The sequence below is a fragment of the Scylla paramamosain genome, chromosome 31, assembly GCF_035594125.1.
Source record: "Scylla paramamosain isolate STU-SP2022 chromosome 31, ASM3559412v1, whole genome shotgun sequence".
Lineage (NCBI taxonomy): Eukaryota > Metazoa > Arthropoda > Malacostraca > Decapoda > Portunidae > Scylla > Scylla paramamosain.
In genome coordinates, this window is record NC_087181.1 from 18,729,431 (window position 1) to 18,748,999 (window position 19,569).

A 19,569-nucleotide genomic window follows, 5' to 3' on the forward strand; every position below is an offset into this window, starting at 1 on the left:
AATGCTGCCTTTTAATGTTTTTTTTTTTTTTTTCATTTGAAGTGTTAAGATATTTGTAATAATTAATTTTGCATATATTTCATTCCATTCCCTCATTCATTCTACACTTACTTCATTCCCTTATTCATTCTACATTTATTTCATTCCCTTATTCATTCTTCGTGTATTTTATTCCCCTTATTCATTCTACTTCATTTTATTCTCTTACTCATTCTGTACGTATCTTATTATATAAGATAAGTACATCATGTTTTCATGATTCTAGTGATAGTCTAACAATGATCTCGCATTGCCATTTGGAAAAACAGCACTCTTTTCGTCATCTTATCTCTTAATTGGGTGGTTGTAGTGGAAGTTGTCAGGTCTGGTGAAAGTTTAACAAATATTTCACATCGCAGGAGGAGAAACAGTATTCCTAAACTCTTCGTAGTTATTGGATTCTCTTTTATTTTTTATGGTTCTAATGATACTTTAAGGATCGCCATCGCCAGCAGGAAGACCAGCACCCCTAAAACATTCCGTGCTTTTTATTTTTTTAATTAACAATTTGCGGTGAATGTTATCGAGGTTTTCAATGGTGTTTTAGTGAGTGGAGTGATAGTTTAAGAATTCCGCGCCGCTAATACGAAAAAAAACAATTACATGAAAGCGACCAATCATCTCTCTGGCCTTTAGAAGCAATCGTTACGGGAGAGCAAAGTGTGTAAGAATACGGGTCGAAATTTCTCTACAAGTCAATCCGCGCGTAGTTACTCCCTCTAATTCCTCCTTTCCGTTTTCTTTTCCCGGCGTTCAAAGTCCAGGCGTCTCACCGCCACCGCCACTCTCCTCTAGAGCCTCGTTTTCTTCGCTACTCCCTCAAGGCAACGTCCGCGAAATTCCAAGGCTCAATGAAGGCAAATAAACCACAATGCCGCTACTTGGGTGTCGCGCGAGGCCTCCGGAATTTGCATGAAAATGTTGTACACTTATTTGTTGGTATTGGTTCTGGGCGTGGCTGTCTTGCTTCTCCTTCTCAAGCGTGAAATTGCCAGGCAAGTCTCCTTCGTTGACGCTGCCGCCACTGTTTCTGACACGCCCATAAGACAGACAAGGCAAAGAGAGCTCCTGGGAAGACGCCGCACACGAGGGACGCGGGCAAAGACAGAACAGCGGAAGTTGCAGGAAAGAAGGATATGCATAGACGAGAGGAAGAGGGGATATAAAAAAAATACATGAAGTTGTGGTAAAAGTAAAGAGAAAGAGGATGTGGAGGAGAAGAGAATGTGTAGAATAAATAGGAAGACGAGTAGGGTGTAGAAAAGGATAGAAAAATGAACACAGACGAGAGGAAGGGGAGGTATATGAAAATAAATGAAGTAGTAGCAAAAAGAATGAGCATGTGATGGAAGACAAGAAAATGTGATGAAACGAAAGATTAGTAGGAAGTAGAAAAAGACAAAAATATGCGTAGGCGTTGAAAGAAAGAGATAATAAAGAAAATACATGAAGTAATAGTAAAAAGAAAAAAAAAAGAAAGATGATTCGAAGAAGGGGAAGAGAATGTGAAGAAATAAAACCAGCAGGAAGTGAACAGAGAAGATATACATCGATGAAAATAGTAAATGAAAAAGTGAGGAAAGCAAGGAAAGATGGTGTGAAAAGATGATGATAAGTAGGAGTAACAAAAAGACTTAAAATTCCTAAAAAAAAAAAAAAAAGAAATAATAAGAAGTAAACAGAAGAAATCCCAGACAAACAGGCTTTTCAAACCAAACACAGCAAAACATTCTTAATAATCCATCTCGTACCTTATACAAAGATTAGAAAGCACTGAAAAAATAACAAATTTTCTAAAAACTAACAACGAAAAAATTCTTAATATTCCATCAACTTCATTCATTCCCTCTCAACTCTTCCTGCGGCCACTCACACTCACGCCAATTCTCTCCAACCTTCCTTGCAACTACAAACGTCTTTCGAAATGCATAAGCTCTCTTTCAATAATTCATCCTCATGCATAATTTTAGCCAGCCCTTTGAAAATATCATATGAAATTTTAGCTTTGGTGTACTCAATAAAATGTTTATCTATCTGTTCATATTTGTATCTATTTACCTTTCTATCTGCCTGTCCGTTTGCCTGTAATTAACTAACTGTCTTTCTATCCATGTAATTACCTATCTATATATCTATCTATTCATCTATCTATATCTATATCTAGCCATCTATTTGTCTAGCTTTCCGTCTGTCTGCCTGTCTATCAGTCTACCTATATATTTACTTATCTATCTCCCTATCAATCCATCCATCCACCAATCCACCAATCCACCCACGAACCATCCAGATTCATGCCTATCACATTTACAGCCGCACCCAAAATCACACCGCTCTATCTTCCCACAGGGGCCAGCGGGGGTCGAACTGATGGCCTCTCACGCTGGGGGACCACGTGGGGCAAGCACAACCACAAGGGCGCGGCGTCCAGCAGGTCTAGAGCCTCCCACCTGTCCCGCATCAAGCCCGAGCAGCAGAACAACACGGAAATCTTGGCTCAGGTCGGCGGGCGGGTCACCATTAAATGTTACACTCGATTCCTCGGCAACGAAATAGTAAGTGGAGCCCAGATGTGTTGCAGCTTGAGTGTTTCTGGGACCTGGTGGGGGGGAGAGGTGTAAGATGACGGTGAGGGAGAGAGGGAGAAACGAGGAGTAAAAGAAGAAGGAAAAGGACAAAACGGAACAGGAAAAGCAGGCAAAGAGTGTTTTGAGTTAGGAAAGAGAGGATAGGATAAGAAAAAGAGGAAGAAGAAGAAAAATAGATAACAGGAAGAGCATGTGAAGTGTGTTTTGGGAGGTGTAGGAGTAAGAAAGGGATAAGAGAAAGGGAAGAAAGGATAAAGGACAATAAAGAAAAGGAAGGGAAGAGAGAGAGAGAGACAAGAAGGAATACGAAAAAAAAAGGGGGAAAAAGTGTGCTCTGAGTAGGGGGAAGGAAAGTGTGGGAAGAAAGAGGGATAGGAAAGGGGGAAGAACACAAGAGGGAATAGAAAAAGAAGGCAAAGAGTGAGAGTATTTTTGGGTGGTATGCGAAAGACGGAGGAACAAACAAGGATAAAAGTGGGAGGAAGCAGACAAGAGAGAGAGAAAAGAAAGAGAAGAGTGTGATTGTTTTGTGTGTTAGAAAGAGAGAAAGAGGAAGGAGTGATAAAAGAAGTGGAGGAAGATAAGAAGAATGTGTGAGGAATAAGAAGGAGGAAAGAGGAGAAATACTAAAAGGGGAAGAGGACAGAAGACAATAAAGAAAGAAGAAGAGAAAGAAAAAACAGTGTTTGTATTTTGATTGATGTAAGAAAGAGGGGATAAGATAAAAATAAAAGAAAATAGAGAAATTGAAGAAAAGGAGTGATTGTTTTGCATGGTGAGCAGGGAAGCGAGAGACAAGGAAAAATAAGAAAAGGGGAACAAGAGAGAAATAGAAGAGGAGGCAAGGAGTGTGAGCATTCTGGATTGTGTGGAAAAAGGTGAAGGGAAAAAGAAGAATAAAAGAAAGAATAGAGAATAAAATGGGATAACAGGTAAGCCAAAAGGAGTGACAGGAAAGAAAGAAGAGAAGGCGAATAAAGGAAAGGTCAAGTACAAAAGGAAAGAAAGTAAAATGATAACACAGAAAAGGAGAAGAAAAGAGAGAGAGAATGAGAGAAAACAAACTGAAGAAAGGAAGAAGAGAAGGCAAAGAAGGAAAGAAGATAAGAATAAAGAAAGAAAAAAAACAGGAAGTGCTCAAAGAAAAAGGAAAAAGGACAACAGAGAAAAGGAGAAGAGAAGAGAAAGAAAGAGAGGAAAAGATTAAAGAAAGAAAGAAGGGAAGGTTAAGAAGGAGAGAAGGAAAAAGAAAGAGAGAAAAATCAAAGAAAGGAACAAGAAAAGGTGAAGGAGGAGAGAATATAAATGAGAGAAAAATTGAAGAAAGAAAGTAGAGAAGATGAAGAAAAAGAGAACGTGAGAGAAAGAGAGAAAAAGACATAGAAAGTGGGAAGATTAAGAAAGAATTCGATTTTAAAAGTGTTTCAGATCTATAAAGAAAGGAACGGAACATCGAGAAATAAAGAAAAAAAGAAAGAAAACAACGGAGAAAGAGAGAAAAAGCAAAAAAGGAAGAGCTTGTGTCGAAAAGGACCTCGGTTTGAAGGGAAGAAGAGGAAAACACAAGGAGGGATAAAGGAATGAAAGAGACGAGAGAAGAAGTAGAGAAATTGAGAACAAGAAAAATGAGAGTACTTACTACACGAATCACGTAAATGGAAGAAGAGAGAAGGAGGATAACAAGGAGAAATAAAAAAAAAAAAACGAAAGGAGAATTAGGGAAAGAGACAAGAAAAATTAAGGTATTTGTACAGATTACACAAATGGGAGAAGAGAGAAAGATGAGAAAGGAAAAATAGTATAGAATAACCAAAGAAAAATGTAAGAAGAGGAAAGAAGGATAAGGAGGAGGAAAAGAAAGATGGAAGAAGAGGAAAGATAGATGAGAAAGAAGGAAAAAAAGGATAGGAGAACCAAAGAAAGATGAAAAAAGAGAGAAGAAGAATGAGAAAGGAAAAAGAGAATAGGAGAACCAAGGCAAAGTGAAAGAAGAGAAAAGAATAAGAAAGAGGAAAATAGAGAAACAAAAAAAAAAATGAAGAACAGAATAAGAATAAGAAAGAAGGAGAAAAGTATACAATAATCAAGATGAAAAAAAAGAGAAAAAGAATAAGAAATGAGAGAAAAAAAAAGAGTATAAACGAACCGAAGGAAAAACGATAAAAAGTGAACAAGGATAAGAAGAAAACGGGTAAAGAAGAACCAAAGAAAATGGAAGAAGAAAGAAAGCGGTGTACGAAAAAAAAAAACAAAGAAAACGGAAGAAGAAAGATAGAGTACAGAAAAAAACAAAGAAAACTAAAGAAAAAGCGAAAGATAAGAAGAAAAACGAGAATAGGAGAATCAAGGGAGAAACAGACAACGTAAGTAGCCAAAATAGTTAAAAAATCTCTGCATCTCCCTCGAGCGAAGCGTTTTCCAGACTGACCAGATTTGAGTGTCTTCATTTCGGTGTCCAGAACTGCGTATCGTGAATTCCGCAAGAAAGTAAGCGAGGAAAGAACGCAGCGGTTTCTGTCCATCCCCCAACTCCTTCCGCGGCGGTAGGAGAGGAGTAGGAAGGAGTAGGGAAGGTGCGGGGAAGGGAAGGAGCAGGAGAGAAGCAGGAAAAGAGCAGGGAAGAAGCAGGAGAGAAAGAAAGAAGGAGCAGGGAAGGAATAAGGAAGGACAGAAGGAACAGGAAAGGAGGGAAGGAATAGAGAAGAAGCAAAAAAGAAGAAAAGAAGGAGCAGGATAGAAATAATTAAACAGCAGTATATCCTAGACTCCTTAGACAATAGGGAAGGCAGAAAAGGACTATGATGTCTGAGTATCCTTCACCTCCTTCCCGGCAGCAGGAGAAAAGGACAAGGAAAGGAGCTGGAGGAGAGAGGGTGAAAAACAAATTCTTGGATTCCACAAGCAAAGGAAGCAAGCAAAAGGACTCTGCATCTGTGTATCCTTCCGTTTCCTTCCCGGCAGCAGCAGGAGGAGGAGGAGGAGGAGGAGGAAGAGGAGAAGAGGGATGAAGAGGAAGAGGGGAAGATACAATAGGAGGAGCAGGAAGAGATACAATGGAATGAATAAGAAGAGGATACAGTGGGAGGAGGAGGAGGAGGAGGAGGAGGAGGAGGAGGAGATACAAGAGGAAAAGGAGCAGAAAACATAATAGGAGCAGTAGGAAGAAGAAGGATGAAGGAAGAAGGCTAATAAAAAAAAAAGAGGAAAAAAACTTTTTTCACTTCACAAGCAAGGAAGACAAAAAAAAAAAAAAAGAACGTGTAGTGTTTGTGTATCCTTCTGCATCCTTCCATCCTTTCCCAGCAGGAGCAGCAGGAGCAGGAGGAGCACCAGCAGCAGCAGGAGGAGGAGGGCGAGAGGTGTTAGCCAAACAGTCATAAATATCGTCAGCGGGACGGGACGGTTCATCGGTCCATTAATCTCCACAGATGAACCCCGGCTCGGAATCTCCAGCGCCAGGATCTATATGTTCTCTCTTTCTCTCTATTTCTCTCAATTTCTCCACGTCTTCATCCTCCGCAGCGCCCTGACCCGCCCTCGCTTGGCGCTGCGTGGCTCACTGTCTCGCCACCCTCTGCACGCCTCGCCCTCACTCCTGCACTCCCCTCTGCATCCCTTGTCAATCTTACCCTCTGCAACCCTGCCCTAGTCTCTATCTCACAGCTACAATAGGGCTTTTCTCACTCCCTGTACACCTTGCCTTGACTCTTACACACCTCTCTGTACCCCCTGTCAATCTTGCCTACCCTCTTCAGTTCTGTCGGAGCTCCAGCATCTCCCAGCTCGTCTCACTCCCTGTACACACTTCCTCCTGGCTTGTGTATGCTCTCTTTCGCCCCTGTTAACCTTTTCTTCCCCCCCTGCAATCTTTTCCTATTTTCTCTGTATCTCTCAGCTACTGTTGGACTTCTCTCACTCTCTGGACTCATTCTAATGGTTTTTGTATATCTATTTCATCCGCTGTCAATCTTTTCTTCCCCAGCAGTCTTCCCTTCTAGTTCTTCTACAACTCCCACCTACTGTAAGACTTTCCTATATCTCTCTCTGTGCACATTCTCCTTGTTTTTATGCATCCCTGTCCATCCTCTGTCAGTCTTTCCTACTTCCTGCAACGTTTCTTCTATAACCTCTACATCTTCCAGTTTTTGTTAGATATTTACACCTCTAGAGTCTTCCATACCGTTTTCCTGCTCTTCCAAACCGTTTTCAATCTTTTTTCATGTCATTCCAACCTCATTCTATCTCTTCGATCTCCTTCTCGCCCTTTCCAGCTCACATTATGGTTTTCCAGCTTCTACACAACTTTCCCATACCTTGTGAACCTCTTTCAAAGTTCTACCCCTTTCCATCTCATCCAAGAATACGAGAAGCCTTGTAAATCGTGTACACTCATACCGCCACTGTAGACAAAATCCGAACCTTTTAAAACCCTCACAGAAAATTACAATATCTACATCCCCTACTAATAAGCCTTTCCCTAACCCCTGCAGCTTGACATACGCTCACTTACGCCCCAAACCTGTGCAAATCGTACTCATAGCCACCACAGAACCTTAGTAAACACTCGCACTAATACCAAACCTTCCCTTGATCACTGTACCTTGATCCCACGTACACCCTTGTAAACCCCGCCCATTCCCTGTAGACTCTTTCCCAGCCTGTGTAAATCATCCCTCCATCCCTTGTACAGTCTCCCACATCCTCCCCCGGGCCGCTACCCTCCCAGGGATGAGGGAATACACGACAACCGCCTCGCCGCGCCGCCCATGCCATTCGTTGTCGTTTGGACACTTCACAATCTCCACACCACTCCCTCAAAGGTGTCAGCGGCGGCAGATTATTCAGGCGTGCTGTAGCCTGCCGGAGGGGAGTGGTGGTAGTGGGTGGTGGTGGTGGTGGTGGTGGTGGTGAAGCACAAAGGAAGAATAAACAGCAGCAGACCTGTTGGTTTTCACAAGGCTGTTTGTTATTAGTTAAATTACCTAATGTATGTTAAGAGATGTACTATATTAGATTAGATTCATTTGGTTATAGGTGAGAGTAATGGAGGAGAAACAGGAAAAGGAGAAAGAAAAGCAGGAGGAGGAGGAAGAGGAGTAGAAAGATCCATAGATTATTATGGACTAAGTAACCTTGTCATAGATTTGTACTATTTTCAGTTTCCAGTCAAACTTTTGTCGCTGTGCTGTGTTTCATAAGGCAATACGAATTTTGCAGAGAAGAATCACATACAGCCTTTTACATTTATATGATTATTTGTATAGCTTTCACTTAACCCTTTTGATTACCACAACATCAGCTCACTTTTAATCCGGATACCATTACAAAAGCGTATCGACTTTAAACATTATTCTGTTATCATGAAGGCATTAAAACTTACCTCTAGCTACTCATCAACTAGCAATATATCTCCGTTTACTCCTTTTCTGATTAATAAAAGCTGATTTTGCAAAGTTTACAAAGTTTCTCTGGTGCTGAAAGGGTTAACAAGACTGCAAAGAGGGATTCTGGAACACTTCTGCTTTTAAACTGCTTTGACTAAATGTATACTTGTACTCTTAAAGGCCCCGAATATTATCTTACCACCTGACGACTGCTTGGTCTAGACGCCTGTCGCTTTGTACTTTAAACTGTACCTCTGTCAGGGTTCACTCACTCAGCCAGGCCGCCTCCCACAAGTAAAAATTCACCACGCGTTCAGACCAATCTCCCTTTGTTTCTGTGATGCGCCAAAGGGGATGAGACAGAACAAGCATGAATGACAGTACTCCTCCTCCTCCTCCACCTCCTCCTCCTCCTCCTCCTCCTCCTCCTCCTAATCCTCCTCCTCCTCCTCCTCCTAATCCTCCTCCTCCTCCTCTTCCTCCTCCTTCTTCTATTTTGCTATCCATTCTCTCTTATTGATAGTTTGCCAAATAAGGACATCAAAATCTGTTCTTGTTTGTCTTCCTTTCGTATTTCTTTGTATTGTATTCCTCCTCTTCCTCCTTCTCCTCCTCCTCTCATTACTCCTTCACTCTTCCTTGCTTCTAAATCTCAGGAAACAACAACACTAATCCCACACAGAAAATAAAACTTCATATCACAACCTTCCTTTGCCTTGAAAATCGCTCAGAAAACAGCAACATTAATCCCGCGAAGAAGAAGAAGAAGAAGAAGAAGAAGAAGAAGAAGAAAAAGAAGACAAAACATATCACAACTTTCCTTTACCACAAAAAAAAAAAACTGTAATTATTTCAGAGAACAACATTAATCCCACGAAAAATAAAAATAAGAAGAAGAAGAAGAAGAACAACAACAACAACAGCAACAACAACAACAACAACAAACAAACAAACAAAAATAACACATCACAACTTTCCTTTACCGCAGAAACCTTCAATAGAAAGATTATAAAAGTATTACCTCTTGTGGTCTGCGGAGTGCAAGTCGGCAGATAGACAGACAGGTACACGAGAACAAACAGCACCACTGTAGCGAGCGGCCGTGAATAGCGAGGTGAATGAATACCGCATTGAGATCCAGTGAGATTCAACTAATTGTCCACAAATGACCGCCGCCCACAGACCCACACACACGCACACACGCACACACGCACAGTCGCCTTTTTTTCCACCGTTGTATACAATTAACGCGGGAAAAATGTACAATTCCGTAGCGTTGCCTAATGATTGGTAATGAACGCTGACCCTTCGTTTTGTTCTGCCACTTACACACTCGTTAGTTAAGCTTCTGGGGTGAGGGAGAGGGAGAGGGAGAGGGAGAGGACGTGGGTGAGGGTAGAGGACTGACGGTCAGGGATGAGGGGAAACTCTTTGAGGTATAATTGATGTTGTTTTTCGTTTTTGTTGGGCAACTGCGCTAAATTATGTTTCCGAGTATATGGAGAAGAAAATAGAATAGGAAAGACTAAGAAACCAAGACATTAACTAAGATTTTTGAATTAGTAAAAGCTGTAAGAGATTTGTTTTACGTAGAGTGAAACAATGTACCTTTTTATTTTTTTCCCTAGATAGTATTGACCTAATAACCAAGGTTTTAATTTTGGAGGGAGCTGGAAGGAAGGTAACGCTTCAACACACAAAAGAAACAACATTATGATTTTCTTTCCTCTCATTTTTTTTTTTTCTCACTTCAGTAGAATCCACGAAATAGCAGATTTATGCTGTTTCTCTGGTGCTGAAAGGGTTAACAAGACTGCAAAGAGGGATTCTGGAACACTTCTGCTTTTAAACTGCACTGACTAAAGGTATACTTGTACTCTTAAAGGTACATAAAAAAGAAAGAAAACGGGGAATCAAAAACAATAAAAGAATAAGGATAAATACAAACCTACAAAACATTAAAAAAAAAAAACAGAAAATGAAATCGAAAGCCAAAATAAAATAAGAGCACACCTAACATTCAAACTAAGTAATAACAACAAAACACAAGCAACAGCCATTTAAAACCTCCACACACGTAAACACAACCTATAAAAAAAAAAATTAAGGAAACATTTAAAAACACGAATCCAGAGCAAAACAACAACAACAGCAACACCAGACACTGAAACCTCATAGTAATAAAACATTAAAAGAAAAAAAAAAATCACCCACAGAAAAAAAAAACATCATTTAAAACCTTAAAAAAACGCAACCACACTATAGATGAAAAAAATAAAAATAAATAAATAAACAAACAAAATCTAGCAGCAAAATAAGGAAAAGGCGTTCAACCTCCATAACAGTAAACAAACAAACAAACAAACAAATAAATAAATAAATAAATAGATAAATAAACACAAACACACACAAGATCACAACCAACAAAAATAAACAAACAAAACAACAACAACAACAGCAACAACAACAACAACAACAACAACAACAACAACAACAACAACAACAACAACAACATTTAAAAACATGAATATGAGGGCAAAAACACAGCTAACATTCCAAACAGGTAACCACAGAAGCGTGAGACACCTGACTCTGATCTCACTCCGGCACTGTCACTCGGTTTATAAGCACACGGGGGCGGTGACAGCAGGAGCAGCGCCGGACAGGACCCCTAGCGCTGCGTCACTTCATTTATAAGGGCCGTCAGCACCACAGTTCCCGGTAAATAAGCTGGTGAACCCTATTCCCGCGCGGCCAGTCATCCATCACCTCAAAGTTTTCACAAGTAGCTACCATTACACTCCCCAGGACGGGCCAGAAATCAATCATGGCTAAGAAGTGGGTGGGTTACGAGGTGGCTTTGGCTGCGGTCCTCTTATGCTGTGGCTGGTCTCTTTGTCTCTGTTTCTGCTCTCTCTCTCTCTCTCTCTCTCTCTCTCTCTCTCTCTCTCTCTCTCTCTCTCTCTCTCTCTCTCTCTCTCTCTGTCCCCTCTCCCCTTACTCTCTCCTAATTCTCTTATACATCTCCCTCCTCCCGCCCCTCTTCTCTCATCCCTCTATCTATCACTCTATCCATTATCTTGCCTTGCACTACCTTCGTCTCTCTGTCTATATTCTTTCTGTCTATTCCTTTTCACTTCTTTCTTCTCTCCTTTCTTTCTTTCCTTCCATCTCTGTCTCTCAATCCTTTTTGTTTTCCATCTCAACATTTCTCCAGGTCTTTTCCTCCCTCCACTTCCTTTCATCCTTCCATCCCTCCATTTCATCTTTCTTCTGTCTTTCCATCTCTCCTTCCTGTCTTCTCTTCTTCTTTCTCTCCTTTCCTCCGCCTCGAACGAATCAGAAAAACGCAGAACAAAGCAAAACAACAAAAGAAGAAGACGAAATCAAATGAAGAATAGAAAGAGAAAAGCAAAGCAACACAACACAACACAACAACAACAACAAAAACAAAAACAACAACAACAACAACAACAATAACAGCAACAGCAACAAGAACAACATCGTATTTTTTTGTATAATCAATTGAGATACGTAAATAGAAAAGGAAAGAAAGAAGAAAAAAAGAATGAATGAATGAAAAAAAAGAAGAAATTAAAGAAAAAAAACAAATAAAAATCAAACCACCACCACCACCACCAACAACAACAACAACAACAACAACAAATGAATAAATAACACAACACATTTTTTTCCTAAACTATTACAAAAAAAAATACATAGAATAAAATACAAAAAAATTCAAGCTCTGACTATCCGTGTTGTGTCCCTGTTAATTTTTTTTCACCTGTATTTTTTTTTTACCTTAATTGCCTCAGGGGTGGCGCGACACACCTGGTGGGTGGGAGAGGGCGGCGGCGGAGGGGGACGGAGGGGTGGAAGGGAGGGAGAGGCAGAGGTCAACGCGCTAAGTAATGACCCCAGAGACCCATGAAACACCTAATACCCCTGAGGACTGAGACTCTGGCTGACCTGTGTGACCTTTTTTGACCTATATCCCTAATTAGACTTTTTTTTGCAGCCTCTCTCTCCCCTCTCTCTCTCTCTCTCTCTCTCTCTCTCTCTCTCTCTCTCTCTCTCTCTCTCTCTCTCTCTCTCTCTGGTTGTTTTTCTATTTTTCTGTCTATTTTTGTATTGAGTGTGACATGAAAAAGTTACTTAGGGGCTATTTCTGGAATGTTTCTTTTTCTTTTCCTTCTTTCTGTGTGTCTGTATCTGTCTCCGGATATCTGTGTGTCTTTCTTCCTCTATCTCTGTCTTTGTCTCCCTCTGCGGTGCTAAACATCTGCCCATTAATCAGTCAATCATGCGTCTTTTTTTTTTTTGTTCTTTCCCTTGCGTCTCTCTCTCTCTCTCTCTCTCTCTCTCTCTCTCTCTCTCTCTCTCTCTCTCTCTACACACTGTACCTATATTTTTCAATTCCTTTCATAAATACCCTTCAACAAAAATCCAGCTACTTACATAAACGACCAAATCCTTTGAATACACGACTAGATCCTTTTTATAAACAATCGAAACCCTTAAATAAAAAATCAGATCCTTAAAAAAGTAAAATAATCGAAATCATAACTGGACACTATCACCACCACCACCACCACCACCACCGGGAACCAGCCTATCAATCACCATCATCACCATACACTGTCACAGCCATACCCTCTCTCCTCATCACAGTGCAACACAATTATTTATATATTTGTTTATCGGGGACAATGGCAGGCCGCGTTTTACTGCTGATAAAATTGTGCTCATTTGCAGCGCGTATGTTACTCTGCAGAGAGGTGAGTGACAGGTCTATGAGAGAGAGAGAGAGAGAGAGAGAGAGAGAGAGAGAGAGAGAGAGAGAGAGAGAGAGAGAGAGAGAGAGAGAGAGAGAGAGAGAGAGAGAGAGCAACAACATAAATGAAGCAAATGGAATCGAGGGAGCTAAACGAAATGAAGTGAAGGGAAGGGGATGCAAAAAAACTAAAAAAAAAAAAAAGAGAAACGAAAAAAAACGGAAAAAAGAAAACGGAAAGAGAAAACAACAACGAAATAAAGGGTAACGAAAGAAAAAATGAGACCAAAAAAGAAAAAATGACCAAAAACAAAAGATTAACCATTGAAATTAAAAATAAGAAGGTTGGTAGAGAAAAACAAAGAAGAGAAAACGGAAACATAAAACTACGACTAAACTAAATAGGAAAAAAGAGAAGGGAAGCTGAGAAAAAAAAAAAAAAGAATACTAACAATTGAAAATACCACCAAGAAGGTTGTTAAGCTGTTAAAGATAATTAGTCCTATCTCTTGTGATTCTCTCTGTTTCTATTTCTGTCGTCTGTCTGCTTGCCTCTCTCTCTCTCTCTCTCTCTCTCTCTCTCTCTCTCTCTCTCTCTCTCTCTCTCTCTCTCTCTCTCTCTCTCTCGATCTCCATGACAGAGAGAGAGAGAGAGAGAGAGAGAGAGAGAGAGAGAGAGAGAGATGTCTTGTTCGAGTCCCACGTTTCGAAGCTTCAAATTGAGTTTCACAAGTCATCTTGGCACAATACCTTGCTCTGTGTGTATGCATGTACGTGTGCGTGTGTGTGTGTGTGTGTGTGTGTGTGTGTGTATGCATGTACGTGTGTGTATATGTATGTGTGTGTGTGTGTATGTGTGTGTGTATGTGTGTGTGTGTGTGTGTATGTGTGTGTGTGTGTGTGTGTGTGTGTGTGTGTGTGTGTTAGCCTTGATTTATTCACCTTTTCTACTTCAGGTGAATTTCGCAAAAGTAAAAATTTTCGCCAATGGAGTGAAAGTGAGAGGGTCCAGGGAGGGAGAGGAGAATTAGGGAGCGTGCAGAGAGGGAAAGGGAGAGCGAGAGGCAAGGGACAGGCAAGGGAGAGTGAGGGAGAGGCAAGGGAGAGGGATGGGAGAGGCAAGGGAGAGGCAAGGGAGAGGGAAGGGAGAGTATGGGATTAATACAGTAGTGATAAAATTCGGTATTTGCGACAATTTATTTTCCAGGGCACATGCCTCTACTCTCTCTCTCTCTCTCTTTCTCTCTCTCTCTCTCTCTGTCTCTCTCTCTCTCTCTCTCTCTCTCTCTCTCATGCTGCAACCCCTTTTTCCTTCATTTTTTTAAAGAAACTATCGAAATCAATCTATAAATAAACGGGTCATCTTACATAAATGACTGAATCCTTTAAGAAAATAGTAAAATTCCTTAAAAATCATCAAATTCTATTAATAAACACTAGAATACCAGAAATAAGCGATGCAATGCTTTAAGTAGACTTTCGTATTCCTCTGAAGAGCGGCAATTTCTCAAGACAAGATGCCACAGAGAAACTCAACAAATTTAGCATCACGTGATTCTCCAGGTAAAAAAAAAAGTAGGTAATTAGAAAGGTGTACAGGTAAGATGAGCACGCACACACACACACACATACACACACACACACACACACACACACACACACAGACACCTTGACACCTACGTACTCCTTTGCTCCTTCTCTCCTCTTCTCTCTATCTCTCTTTTTCTTCCTCTATCTCCCTCTCCTTTTTTTTTTTACCCCTCCCAGCTGCTAATCCTCTCATTTCAGCATCGCTTCGTCCATTCTCTCTCTCTCCGGCCAGTAATATATTGTTGAGCCAGCCGCGTGTATGTATTGCAGGAAATTGCAGGCACTGTTTGCTAGGGAATGCAGACATATTGTTGCTGAGGAATGCGCGGATTGCAGGCAGGAAAAACGAATGGCCAAAGAATATACACACATAGAGAAAAAAAAAAGCTGCAATGTATATCAACTAGAACCGCGCTACTGCTGTGGATGGGGGAAGAATTACGCACGTGAAAGAAAAGCAATAATGTATAACTAGAACTGAACAACTGCAAGTGCTGGAGGGATTGGGAAAAAAAAAATAAGGAAAAAAGAGTAGTAATATTTTTTTTCGTACCGCACTGGCTTGGAAAAAAAAAAAAAAGCTCACGTGCCCTTCTCTAAATAGAAAAAAAAAGGGATAGAAAAATTAAGAAAAAAAGAAGAATCAGAAGCGGTGGTCAGTACAATTAACTAGAAGTGTTACTACGAGACTTTTTACGTACTGAAAAAAAAGAAAAATAGTAAAACCACCGGAAATATATGGTATACGAATGGGAAATTGGGAAATGATGGCAAATTGTTGTAAATAGATCGTGCATATTAATATAAAGTGAAAGCAGCAACGTACGCTTGATCACTATAACGAAAACTATTATTCTATTTTATTTATTTATTCATATATTTATTCATTTATTTATTTATTATTTTTTGGGGTGAATGGTAAATTGATATTGTTTTCCTTTCCATTTCATTTCATTCTTTTTTTTCATTTCATTTCGCCTGCTTCTTTCACACCCCGAAAAACAAACAAAAAAACAATTATAAGAAAATAAACTAAAATATACTATACAAATACATGTCTCTGTCGGGGAAAACACTAAAGCAGACCAAGAAACTGTAAAAATAATTAGTATATGAAAAGTTACTTACATTAACGCTGCTCTTCTGGCAAACCAAGTACTTCCTTCTTCCTCCTAGACGTCCACGTTTACTGAAAGAAATTGAATACACGTAAAATAAGGACGAAACACAAAACAGAGTAACAACAACACAGAAGCTTAACGAAACACATCACAGCATTGGAAAACGTACGTAACACTCCCTCAACAATGAAAAAAAAAAAAAACTGAAACCACATAAAATAATAACGAAACACAAAGCTAAGTAGAATAAAGAATAATAAAAATGAACAAAACACATCGTAGCGTTGAAAAATATACGTAATACTCACTCGGCAACGAAAGAAACTGAAAACACACGTAAGAACGAAACAATGCTAAATACACTAAAAGAAAACAATAAAAAGAACTAACAAAATACACTCTAGCGTCCCTCAACAACTCAACTCTGAAATAAAACACTTCCTAACACAACTGCGGCATCTTTCTCCCTCACCTCTCTCACTCAGTTCCTCCCCAACCTCAAGTATATATTTTGTGTGCGCGCGCCCGTAAGAAAAGAAAACGGAGACAGCACCGGGAAAGAAATCGAGGGGGAACCACTGAATATTTTTCCGCGCGCACTGTGAATGCAAGTTTCCATCAAATATTCCTCTCAGTGACAGACGTATAGAGGTCATTCAGGGGCACCTCTCCCCTTCGCACCACTGTCACAAGTTCACAAGACCCTGTTGGCTGTTTCCCTCCTTGTCTGATGAGGTTCGAGGCTTCATGAATATCAGGTTGAGGGAGGAGACGAGGAAGTAGAGGTGGTGGTGGTGGTGGTGGCGGTGTGATGGGAGTAAGAAAGCTCCATGGTGTGATTGAGTTCGGGAATAATGTGGAAGATCGAAGGTGAATGAGTGAAGAGATACAGTGAAAGAAGAAGGAAGTGAGAGATTGTGCAGAAGCGAAGCAGACAGAGAGAATGAGAAGGAATAATGAAGAGAGATGAAGTGAAACAAGCGAATGTGAGAAATTGTAGAAAAAAAAAAGAAAGAGAGAAACAGAATGGAGGAGAATGAAGAGACAAGGTGCAGTTACTCATTTAGGAGGAGGAGGAATGTACTGGGGAGAGGAATTGAAATGAGGGAAGACAGTGAGGAAAGCGATTTTGAGTATGAGGGAGAGATAAAGACAAAGAAAAAGGCGGAGAGAGAGGGGGAGAGGGAGAGAGAAAATGAAAGAATAAGCTGAATTGTGAGGGAGGGAGGGAGTGAAGTGAGGGGATGCTGAGAGGAAAGAAGAAGAAGAGAGAAGAGAGAAGGAGGGAAAAAAAGGGGAGATACGGACAAATGTTTGCAAGGGAGAAGAGGAAGGAGGGGGAGAAGGAGGAAAGAAGTGTGAAGGAGTTATATAAAGAGAGAAAGAATGTAAAAGAAAAAGGGAGAGGAAAGGAGAAGGGTGGAAGGAGAAAGAGAGACGAAGGAGTAAAGGAGGGAGGTACAAGAGTGTCATAGAAGGAAAAAAAAAGAGGAAAGAGAAAAAGGAAGAGGGTATAGGTTTGGGAGAAGTTAAACTAGAGAGAGAGAGAGAGAGAGAGAGAGAGAGAGAGAGAGAGAGAGATGGGGGCGAGGTGAGTGCAATCAGGACTAGTACACGTTTCATTATTGGGATCACGAGTAGAGTGGTGGGCGAGTCTCAGCTCACAAACACCCCACAGCTGCCTCCTCTCACCTCACTCTCTCCCTCCCTCTCACCTCGCTCCGTCCCTCTCCCTCTCCCTCTCACCCCCAGCAATATCTCCGCCACAGCACAACAGACACACCGATAACACTAAAGACAAAACATTTACCCCAAGCAACACAAACAAAACAGATTAAACAACGGGCAACACAACGATAACAACATTAGCGGTACAACACTACATCGCAAACAGCATAAGGACAATGTAAACACGTCACTGATAATGATACTAACGCAACACAGTGTTACACTCCGAACAACACGAACAGCACACTAACAGCAACACTAACGAAATAGTGAGCCGCAAACAACACAAGGTACACACCAATGACAATACTAGATACACCACAAACACTAATTAACCTAACTGCAATACATCCTGAGCAACACAACACACAGACACACCAATGGTAACACTAACGAAACACAAAAATACATTTCAAGCAACAAATAACAATACTAACGAAGCAATACAGTACCACACAACACAACACACGCCACTGATTACAATACTAATAATACACTGCAACACATCGACGTTGGAGGGAAAGAAAACACTAGAGAATAACGTTAAAACAACACCATTACCATTATAACAACAACAACAATAACAACAACAACAACAACAAAATAAACTACGACAACAACAACATTCTCTCTCTCTCTCTCTCTCTCTCTCTCTCTCTCTCTCTCTCTCTCTCTCTCTCTCTCTCTCTCTCTCTCTCTCTCTCTCTCTCTCTCTCTCATGTTCCCTTTTCGTCTATCTCGTATTCATCAATTCTCCTTATTCCATTTTTCTATTACCCCACGCTCTTTCTTCCCCTTATCCACTTTTCCCGGGTCCTGATTCTTCGCTCTCTCATCATTCTCTCCCTCATTCATCTGTTCCTTCCTCCTTCCTTCTTCTCCTTCCCATTAAGCAAAGACTGGAGTACCTGATTGCTTTCTTACATTCTATCCGCTGCTACATTCTAAAATATTCCATTAAGTTTCGTGTTTTCTTTTAATGTTGCTTTCTTTTTATACATTTTCTAATCGTCAGTCATTTCTTAAAACACAGAAAATTACTTGTTGTTTTATTTTTCGATCAGTTAGCATTCATATATTTCAGTCACGTACAAATTTTGAGCTAGTAGTTGTGCTAGCGCATGCAGGAATGTCTAAATCCAGGAATAACAACAAACACTGTAAAATATCTCCCAGTATAATAATAATCTGCAAAGTACAGAATAAACTTACATCTCAGAAGCCAGCCGCTGACCGATGAGAGGCGCGCGTGACGCCACCAAAGGAGTGATCGAAAAACTAAAGGGGAACGAAAGGCGTCTTACATACAATTCAAATACATAAATGATAAATAATGGTAATAATGATAACAATAGCAAGAGGAAAATGAACTTATAATATATATATATGGATATCCTATCATAATTTTCGTTGTTCTGTTCTAATATTCCATCGCTATCCTGAAGCGAAATGTTTATCTTTTTTATAGTTCAAAAATAGTTCACTATGATACGCGACAATTTTCACCACCATATGCAATGTATGAAATCTTTATGAGCTTCTGGATGAAAAAGAATAGATTTGGAATTTCTACCGTGTTTAAAGATTGGATGTGGCTGTAGAACACTCAGAGTGACTGGTAATTAGGGAAAGGTGCATCTAGTGGCAGTCAAAGAATTAATATTATTTGCTACGTGGCTAGTAATCTGGCCAAGGGTCAAGAAATGAAGGAAAAACCCACTCAGTTTCCGCTCACGTGAAGCTGATTATGGAAAATTTGCAAAATGATGACCAATAAATTTCCTTTCATCTCCGTGATATTCTGACACTCCTCTTATGAAAAGTTCAGGTCGCAGGAAGGGGAGGGGAATAAAAACAAATGAATTTTAAAGATTACCAATGGCGGATGAAAAAGTGAAAATACTAGTTTACGCTTGCATTAGTACTAAACATTGATCTTAATCTTACTTAAACTAGCTTAAAACCTAACCTAATTAAAACTAACCTGACTAAACATAGCTAACCTCTAACTGAACTAACCTAACCACACTAAAGCTAACATAACCAAACCTAATTCAAAATAACCTAACTAAACGTAACCTAACCCAAAAAAGACCTTTCTTCTCTTACTAACAGCCAGAAATATAAATACAACCTTCTCCTTAATAACATCTACGTAATAACACTAACAAACTGTCCTTATGGCTTTTACTAATCCCACGTTTTTTTTTCCCCTCATAAGTATACTCTTAGTTAGAACACTTTGCTCGCATCACTCATAGTTTTTTCCCGCCTCACCACTACCACCACCACCACCACCACCAGCCAGCCTCCTTCTGCTTACCCGTGCGGCGACTTCGGAACTT

General features: G+C 40.2%; 1 protein-coding gene across 2 annotated transcripts in view; it reads left to right on the forward strand.

Annotated features, from left to right (window-relative positions):
• LOC135088795 (uncharacterized) overlaps positions 1-19,569 on the forward strand; it is a 100,566-nt gene that overhangs the window by 54,069 nt on the left and 26,928 nt on the right. For both annotated transcript variants that reach the window (XR_010261122.1, XM_063983842.1), the window contains exon 2: positions 2,386-2,591. Coding sequence is in view for 1 of the 2 variants with exons in the window: in XM_063983842.1 (XP_063839912.1) it covers positions 2,386-2,591 (206 nt within the window). In the remaining variant the exon portion in view is untranslated. The remainder of the gene's footprint in view (positions 1-2,385; positions 2,592-19,569) is intronic.